Genomic DNA, 9356 nt, shown 5'->3' with positions numbered 1-9356 from the left:
CTGCGGAGGTAAGAGGCATGACAGTAGGTGATGTGTTCTGTGTCCATAATCGGATGGTTTTGTGGGTGCTTGAGCAGCCAATAACCATGTCTATGCAGGGCATATTTTCTCTTATTTATTTAAAAAAGTTGGTTCCTATGTCCCATCATTTGTACATCAATGCTAGACAGGTCTATTTGTCTATATTTATGATTAATTATAGGAGAATATTTCTCTAGAGCGTCAGTTCTCAAAACAGCAGGGAAGATAAGATATGAAAACTCAAAGCAAAAACACTTCTTGGGAATATGCTCAGGTTCACATAGTTGTGCATAGGTTTAAAGTACACTATAAAACATACAAGCAAGGCCATTCATTTTATTATCTATGCCGACCAATTGATAAGAGTATTTGCCAATCATGTGGTGGCTCAAAGGGTCACATGCTGGAATAATTATGTGCTTTGGGCGCAGAACGGTATAGTGATGTGCTGAATGCTGAATGCACAGGCTGATATTGTGATGTGCTGGACAGTATGGCATATAAATATGTTGGGGAGTACATGTTGCTGAGGCACAGCAGGTATAACTATACGCTGAGGGGCACATGGCAGATATAATAGTGTGCTGGTGCATACACTTGTTATAAGAGTGTGTTGGGGGACAAAAGGTTGGTATAATATGCTGGTCATGTGGGACGTGTAACCTGTAATAAATGGCCTGCTGTTTATTTTATGCATGATCTGCTATGTACACATGTTGTGCAAGTATTTTATAAGCAGCTCTCACATTTTCCATTAAAAACTGCTGGCTCCTACCTTTTGGGGTAGTTGTTGAGTTCTATCAAATTAAGTTATAGTGAGCGATGCACCACAAGCCCCAAAGAGACGAGTCATTACAAATGAAAATAGAATGGGTGACACAGTTCAATATTTTAAAAACCTATTTGCTCCAAAGTTATCCATCTAAAACTACCAGTACAGAGAATATTGATATCTTTATATTTTGCTTTATGGGGCTCACCACTGAATGTGGTGGCATCTGTGGTTGTTGTTTGCAATTTATAAACATCAACTGATGTCAATTGACTACAAACTGTGCTGACTCAATATGGCCTTTTTTTCATTCAGTTTTCATAACTATTGATAGCTCTGTCACACCGGCTCCTAGTGGCGCTCAGCAGTAAGTACATTACCAGCTATATCCCTATGTCATTTATTATAATCAGTGAAGGCACAACACAATGCAAAATATGAAACTGGACATTTGTTGTGTTATTCCACCTACATTTGCAAGCTAATATGTGCCTCTGAGGTATTTGAGTGTGCATGAAAAACTTTCCAATGGACTATAAAGGTTGATCAGTCTTTGGGTTGTATGTGGCATACACAAACAAGGCAGATGTGCAGGCTTGGCATTTAAATTAAATAAAGGGAGAATAGACAGGGTAACTTGGATGCATTCCTTTCTAGTGCAAGGTGTTTTCAGACAGCATACAGCTATGTTGTTAAGTAAGCATTTCAAAAGAAAGCTCTTATTGCTGCTCCAAGCAAACCTCTTTAGTCTAAAATGTGCATAGCTGAGAATACTAGTGACTTGCAATGAATAACTTATCATCCATAGCAGAGAAGATGGGTACAGGAATATAACATTGATGTTCTGAACTACTTGTCTATCATTAGTAGAACAGAACATGATCCTTACCGTGGGAAAGTGGTGCAGGATTGTAGTGTGGGTACGGCTGAATCCCATCTGCTGCTCAGACAGCTGCATCAGGAGCTGCTGTTTGTCACGTCCCCATCGCCGTGCCGCATCCTCTAGCTAGCAGTAAGAGGTAGATTACAGTAATGGAACAGTAAGAAACCACAATGGCACCGAAACTCAATATTCACAAATGAAAAATAGTGATAGATTAATCACCTCTCTCTCCAGGCTCTGCACTCTTGCTTGTGATTTCTCCAGCTTGCTAAGAAGGGAAAACTTCTCAGTGTCAGTGAATGCTTCATGAAACTGTAAAAAAACACAACCTCCACAATAAACATTTTTTACATTGTGGTTTGGTGGCTTATACTGAGAAATAACATCTCAACTTGCATCTAAAGTGGTGAAAACCTCAATACATAATTTGATGGAGGTAACTGAAATTTTCGCTATTGTGGCATCAAAAGTGGCTCTGTGTCACATATTAAATTGTTGTTACTGTAAATTAAATGTCGTGCTACGTATCTGTCTCTAACACAATCTTTTGCGTTGTGTTTGTGCCTTGAGTCTCAAAATACATTTAGTACATATTAGACCTGTTTTGTAAATCAACTCCTGACTGAATAGCAGTGGCTTTGCACATAAGTTCCCTTTAAGTCATTTCTCTAACCAATATATGGGTTCTTTGGAGATTTGTTACTTTAAGAACTTATAAGAGAAACAAAAAAACAGCAGGTAATGAAATGAGCAGACTACATGTATCAGACAGTTATTTTTTGCCATCATTTTTATATATGTTCAGCTCCAATGTATCGTTTTCTTTGTTTTCTGTTATACCTACCTGTTATACCTACAACTTATTTCTAGAACCTTTCATAACTCCTTTGAACCTATTAGACATTATATATCAGTTTATGCAATCGATGACTTAAATACTCTAACCACTTACTAAATAAACATTTGCCAGCAGTAAAAGAACCATTTGGCCTATCTAGTCTGCCCATTTTATTCCTGATAACCTCAGACAATATTTGATCCTTCATTTGCCTCTCATCATTCCTGCCTGTTATCTACTCACCAGAGCGCTCTGTGGCAATACTGTAGTTGGGAGTCGAGCCCTCTCCAGCTCTTCTCTTAGGCGTGAATTCTCAGCCAGTAATGTAGCATGTATCTCCTGCTGAAGAACCTCTGTTCGACCCCCTGGGAGAGAGGAAGGGAAAAAAAATCTTGAAGAGAGAAAAAAAACACTTAACGCTGTTATGTCCCATGCTACCACACACTGGTATTACCAATTATCTAGAACGAGTGTCAAAAATCTAGTTCTCACTTAAATATAGCTATATAGGGGGTTGGTATATAATCTATAGGATTTTCGGCAGGTGGGTCACTCAACTTACTGCTGACAATGGTAGTTTTTAGGGATGTGCACCGGCGACTTTTGAGGTCTCGTGTTTTGTGTTTTGGATCCGGATTTTCGTTATTTTTGAGGTTCGGATTTGTCTCGCAAAACACTTGACGAAAGGTCTCGGTTCGGATTTAAGGTATTGGATTCGGATTTTTTTTGAAAAAAACATAAAAAGTTTAAAAATCAAGTTTTTGGGCTTATTTTCACTCCTAGGCTATTATTAACCTCAATAACATTCAATAACAAGCATTTCCACTAATTTACAGTGTATTCTGAACACCTCACAATATAGTTATTAGTCCAAAACGTTGCAACAAGGTATCTTTCTGGACTGCGTAGAGGAGTGGGTCACCACAATATATATTAAAAACCCTGAACTTTTATGATTCGCACCAATAATTGTACCTGGACTGCGTAGAGGAGTGGGTCACCACAATATCTTAAAAACCCTGAACTTTTATGAATCGCACCAATAAATGTACCTGGACTGCGTAGAGGAGTGGGTCACCACAATATATTAAAAACCCTGAACTTTTATGAATCGCACCAATAAATGTACCTGGACTGCGTAGAGGAGTGGGTCACCACAATATATATAATAAGAAAACCATCAACTTGTTTGATTCGCACCAATAAATGTACCTGGACTGCGTAGAGGAGTGGGTCACCACAATATATATAATAAGAAAACCATCAACTGGTTTGATTCGCACCAATAAATGTACCTGGACTGCGTAGAGGAGTGGGTCACCACAATATATATAATAAGAAAACCATCAACTGGTTTGATTCGCACCAATAAATGTACCTGGACTGCGTAGAGGAGTGGGTCACCACAATATATTAAAAACCCTGAACTTTTATGAATCGCACCAATAAATGTACCTGGACTGCGTAGAGGAGTGGGTCACCACAATATATATAATAAGAAAACCATCAACTTGTTTGATTCGCACCAATAAATGTACCTGGACTGAGTAGAGGAGTGGGTCACCACAATATATTAAAAACCCTGAACTTTTATGAATCGCACCAATAAATGTACCTGGACTGCGTAGAGGAGTGGGTCACCACAATATATATAATAAGAAAACCATCAACTGGTTTGATTCGCACCAATAAATGTACCTGGACTGCGTAGAGGAGTGGGTCACCACAATATATTAAAAACCCTGAACTTTTATGAATCGCACCAATAAATGTACCTGGACTGCGTAGAGGAGTGGGTCACCACAATATATTAAAAACCCTGAACTTTTATGAATCGCACCAATAAATGTACCTGGACTGCGTAGAGGAGTGGGTCACCACAATATATATAATAAGAAAACCATCAACTTGTTTGATTCGCACCAATAAATGTACCTGGACTGCGTAGAGGAGTGGGTCACCACAATATATATAATAAGAAAACCATCAACTTGTTTGATTCGCACCAATAAATGTACCTGGACTGCGTAGAGGAGTGGGTCACCACAATATATTAAAAACCCTGAACTTTTATGAATCGCACCAATAAATGTACCTGGACTGCGTAGAGGAGTGGGTCACCACAATATATTAAAAACCCTGAACTTTTATGAATCGCACCAATAAATGTACCTGGACTGCGTAGAGGAGTGGGTCACCACAATATATATAATAAGAAAACCATCAACTTGTTTGATTCGCACCAATAAATGTACCTGGACTGCGTAGAGGAGTGGGTCACCACAATATATTAAAAACCCTGAACTTTTATGAATCGCACCAATAAATGTACCTGGACTGCGTAGAGGAGTGGGTCACCACAATATATATAATAAGAAAACCATCAACTGGTTTGATTCGCACCAATAAATGTACCTGGACTGCGTAGAGGAGTGGGTCACCACAATATATTAAAAACCCTGAACTTTTATGAATCGCACCAATAAATGTACCTGGACTGCGTAGAGGAGTGGGTCACCACAATATATATAATAAGAAAACCATCAACTTGTTTGATTCGCACCAATAAATGTACCTGGACTGCGTAGAGGAGTGGGTCACCACAATATATATAATAAGAAAACCATCAACTGGTTTGATTCGCACCAATAAATGTACCTGGACTGCGTAGAGGAGTGGGTCACCACAATATATTAAAAACCCTGAACTTTTATGAATCGCACCAATAAATGTACCTGGACTGCGTAGAGGAGTGGGTCACCACAATATATTAAAAACCCTGAACTTTTATGAATCGCACCAATAAATGTACCTGGACTGCGTAGAGGAGTGGGTCACCACAATATATATAATAAGAAAACCATCAACTTGTTTGATTCGCACCAATAAATGTACCTGGACTGCGTAGAGGAGTGGGTCACCACAATATATATAATAAGAAAACCATCAACTGGTTTGATTCGCACCAATAAATGTACCTGGACTGCGTAGAGGAGTGGGTCACCACAATATATATAATAAGAAAACCATCAACTGGTTTGATTCGCACCAATAAATGTACCTGGACTGCGTAGAGGAGTGGGTCACCACAATATATTAAAAACCCTGAACTTTTATGATTCGCACCAATAAATGTACCTGGACTGCGTAGAGGAGTGGGCACTGGGCACCACAATAAAATATATAAAAAACCTTCAACAGGTCTGCATTACACTACACATACGGCTGCTCCTCCATCCTCTCCATCATATACATGTTGGAGTTTTAGCGTGTGACAACCTCTTGTTTTTGATAATGTCAGTGCATTTGGAATATTTTTCAATTTGCCCCACACCACTGAATGTACTTTATCTATGATACGCATCTATCTATCTTGACTGCGTAGTGTGGTGGCCCCGGTACACAATTTGGTACCGAGGCCACAATATAATTTAAAAACCCTCCACGTGTCGGAATTCCACCAAACAAGTATCTGGACTGCATAGTGGGGTGGCCCCGGTACCCAATTTGATACCGGGGCCACAATAAAATAAATACACCCTCCACGTGTCAGAATTCCACCAAACAAGTATCTGGACTGCGTAGTGGGGTGGCCCCGGTACCCAATTTGATACCGGGGCCACAATACCTCCTCCAAACATGCTACAGACAATTCGTCATTGACAGACCCCAGACAGACAGGGTCGTAGTGTTATTGTTTGACTTTGTAAACCCAAAAAAATGTCCCTGTTGCACTTGCACATAGTCGTGCAATGAAGACTGACTTTTTCATTTAAAGGCACGATCTTTCAAGTGTAGTGTTTGTAAGTCTAAGTCATATTATACTTTTGGTAAAATTGGTTTTTTTTGTTCCTCTTTATGGTAATTAATTAGTAATAGAATTAAAGTAGGAAATAGAATTAAATAGAATTAAAGTAGGAAATAGAGTGGTATAGAGTTGTAGTGTGGTATAGATAGAGTGGTCCACACAATATAATAATAAAACCCTCAACTGGTCTGAATTCCACCAAACAAGTATCTTGACTGCGTAGTGTGGTGGCCCCGGTACACAATTTGGTACCGAGGCCACAATATAATTTAAAAACCCTCCACGTGTCTGGATTCCACCAAACAAGTATCTGGACTGCATAGTGGGGTGGCCCCGGTACCCAATTTGATACCGGGGCCACATTACCTCCTCCAATTTCCAAGTGTAGTGTTTATAACATCTTAACACTACACTAATTCTAGCACGTCAAAACCTCTTGTTTTAAATAATGACAGGGCATTTAACTTTTGATTTAATTTATTGAATTTGTTGGCATTTTCTTTTACTTTTTGAACATGGCAAACGACTGTTGAATGGTCACATAATGCCAAAAAAAAAGTTGCAAGATGGAATTGTCCTTGGGCCCTCCCACCCACCCTTATGTTGTTGAAATAGGACATGCACACTTTAACAAACCAATCATTTCAGCGACAGGGCCTACCAAACAACTGTGGCTGAAATGATTGGTTTGTTTGGGCCCCCACACCAATAAAACAATTCATCTCTCCCTGTACAAACTAAACAGGCTCTACTGAGGAAAGATGTCGTCCTTATCCTCAACCTCTGATTCCTCTCCCCCTACAGTGTGTACTTCCTCCTCCTCACACATTATCAATTCGTCCCCGCTGGACTCCACAACCACAGTCCCTCTGTACTGTCTGGAGGGCAGTGCTGTACTTCATTGAGGAATTGATTATTCATTTTTATAAACATCATTTTTTCAACGTTGTGAGGAAGCAACCTCCTTCGCCGCTCACTGACCAGGTTCCCCGCTGCACTAAAAACTCTTTCCGAGTACACACTGGAGGGGGGACAACTCAGTTAAAAAATAGAGCCAGTTTGTACAGGGGCTTCCAAACTGCCTTTTGGAGTTCTACCACGTCACTACCTCTAGTTAATTTAGATTGCAAGGCTTGTAAATATAAATACTTTGAAGATAAAAAAAAGCAGGCTGCACAGACTGTGGAGCTAGAAAGTGAAATTAAATGGACCACGTTACTTTGGTGGCTATCTATGCCCCCCCCCCCCCGCCCTACACTTGTAGTTGAATATAAATAAAGCAGCCTGCATAGACTGTAGAACTAGCAATTCAAATATACAAAGAAATGGACAAAGGCAGTTTGGTATCTGTCTGCATCAGATCCCCTCTCCACTAGGAGTAAAACAGAAAACTTTTCAGCCGTTATATAATCTAGAATATAAATAGAAATTGAGAAATGCAATTTGGTATCTGTCTGCATCATAATCATCAACATCCTCCTCAGCGCCAGCTACATCAATATCCTCCTCCCAGTGCACAACATTCACACCTTCATTAGCCAAATCTGTAACTGGACTGTGGGTGATCCTTCCAGCATATGCAGAGGGCGTGCTGCAAATGCTGGATGGAGTCACCTCTTCCCGTACAGTGATGGGAAGGTCAGGGTTCACAACCAACAACACCCTTGGACTCGCCTTGGGGATTTGTGATGTCATCTGTTTAGAAGGCAGAGTTCTTTGCTGTTTTGTTGTTGTTGCTGACAGCATAACTCTCTTAAATTTTTTGTAGGGGGGGGGAGGAGGGCTTTGATCCTTGGGTGAAGTTGGACCACTAGTCATGAACACTGGACAGGGCCTAAGCCGTTCCTTGCCACTACTTGTCGTAATTGGCATATTGCCAACTTTACGTTTCTCCTCAGATGATTTTAAGTTTCTTTTTTTGCTGTTTTTTGAGAACTTGGGCTTTTTGGATTTTACATGCCCTGTACTAGGAGATTGGGCATCGTGCTTGCCAGACGACGTTGATGGCATTTCATCGTCTATGTCATGACTAGTGGCAGCAGCTTCAGCATTAGGAGGAAGTGGGTCTTGATCTTTCCCTACTTTATCCTCCAAATTTTTGCTCTCCATTATATGTAGCACAAGATACTGCAGAATGTGTGAACTTGGTAATATTGCAGTACCAATGGACTTATAATGCTGGATTGGTTTTGCAAATTTGGTTATAATTATTATATATTTTTTTTTTTTTAAATTTTTTATTATTTTTTACTTTTTTTTTATTTTTTAAAAACTTGGGAATAATGGGGAAATAACTATGCCCTTAGAAGCACAGAGCACAGGACACAGCACCACTGGACTGAACAGGACACGGCACAGGACCCAGCAGCACTACGGAACTCAGCAGGACAGAGCACAGGACACAGCACCACTGGACTGATACTGCAGAATGTGTGAACTTGGTAATATTGCAGTACCAATGGACTTATAATGCTGGATTGGTTTTGCAAATTTGGTTATAATTATTATATATTTATTTTTTTTAAAAATTTTTATTATTTTTTACTTTTTTTTTATTTTTTAAAAACTTGGGAATAATGGGGAAATAACTATGCCCTTAGAAGCACAGAGCACAGGACACAGCACCACTGGACTGAACAGGACACGGCACAGGACCCAGCAGCACTACGGAACTCAGCAGGACAGAGCACAGGACACAGCACCACTGGACTGATACTGCAGAATGTGTGAACTTGGTAATATTGCAGTACCACTGGACTTTTACTGCTGAATGTGTGAACTTGGTAATATTGCAGTACCAATGGGCTTATACTGCAGGATTGGTTGTGAAAATTTTGTGGTAATTAAAAAATATTAAAGTAGTTTTTGGTATTTTTTAAAAAAACTTTTTTTTATTTTTTTAAACACAGGGGAATATTGGGGAAATAACTATGCCCTTAGAAGCACAGAGCACAGGACACAGCACCACTGGACTGAACAGGACACAGCACAGGACCCAGCAGCACCACTGACCTCAGAAGGACAGAGCACAGCA

At 39.9% G+C, this 9356-nt stretch overlaps 1 protein-coding gene across 1 annotated transcript in view; it reads right to left on the bottom strand.

The window, feature by feature from the left end:
* CCDC33 (coiled-coil domain containing 33) overlaps positions 1–9356 on the bottom strand; it is a 75984-nt gene that overhangs the window by 1056 nt on the left and 65572 nt on the right. Inside the window, exons 20-22 of the mRNA XM_075208302.1 lie at positions 2758–2879; positions 1899–1988; positions 1683–1799 (exon numbers count right to left, since the gene is read on the bottom strand). Of these exons, the coding sequence (XP_075064403.1) occupies positions 1683–1799; positions 1899–1988; positions 2758–2879 (329 nt within the window). The remainder of the gene's footprint in view (positions 1–1682; positions 1800–1898; positions 1989–2757; positions 2880–9356) is intronic.

This window comes from Mixophyes fleayi, chromosome 4 (assembly GCF_038048845.1).
Source record: "Mixophyes fleayi isolate aMixFle1 chromosome 4, aMixFle1.hap1, whole genome shotgun sequence".
In the NCBI taxonomy this organism is placed as follows: Eukaryota; Metazoa; Chordata; class Amphibia; order Anura; family Limnodynastidae; genus Mixophyes; species Mixophyes fleayi.
Note: the sequence above shows the minus strand (reverse complement) of the source record. Positions and strands in the feature narration are given on the sequence as shown.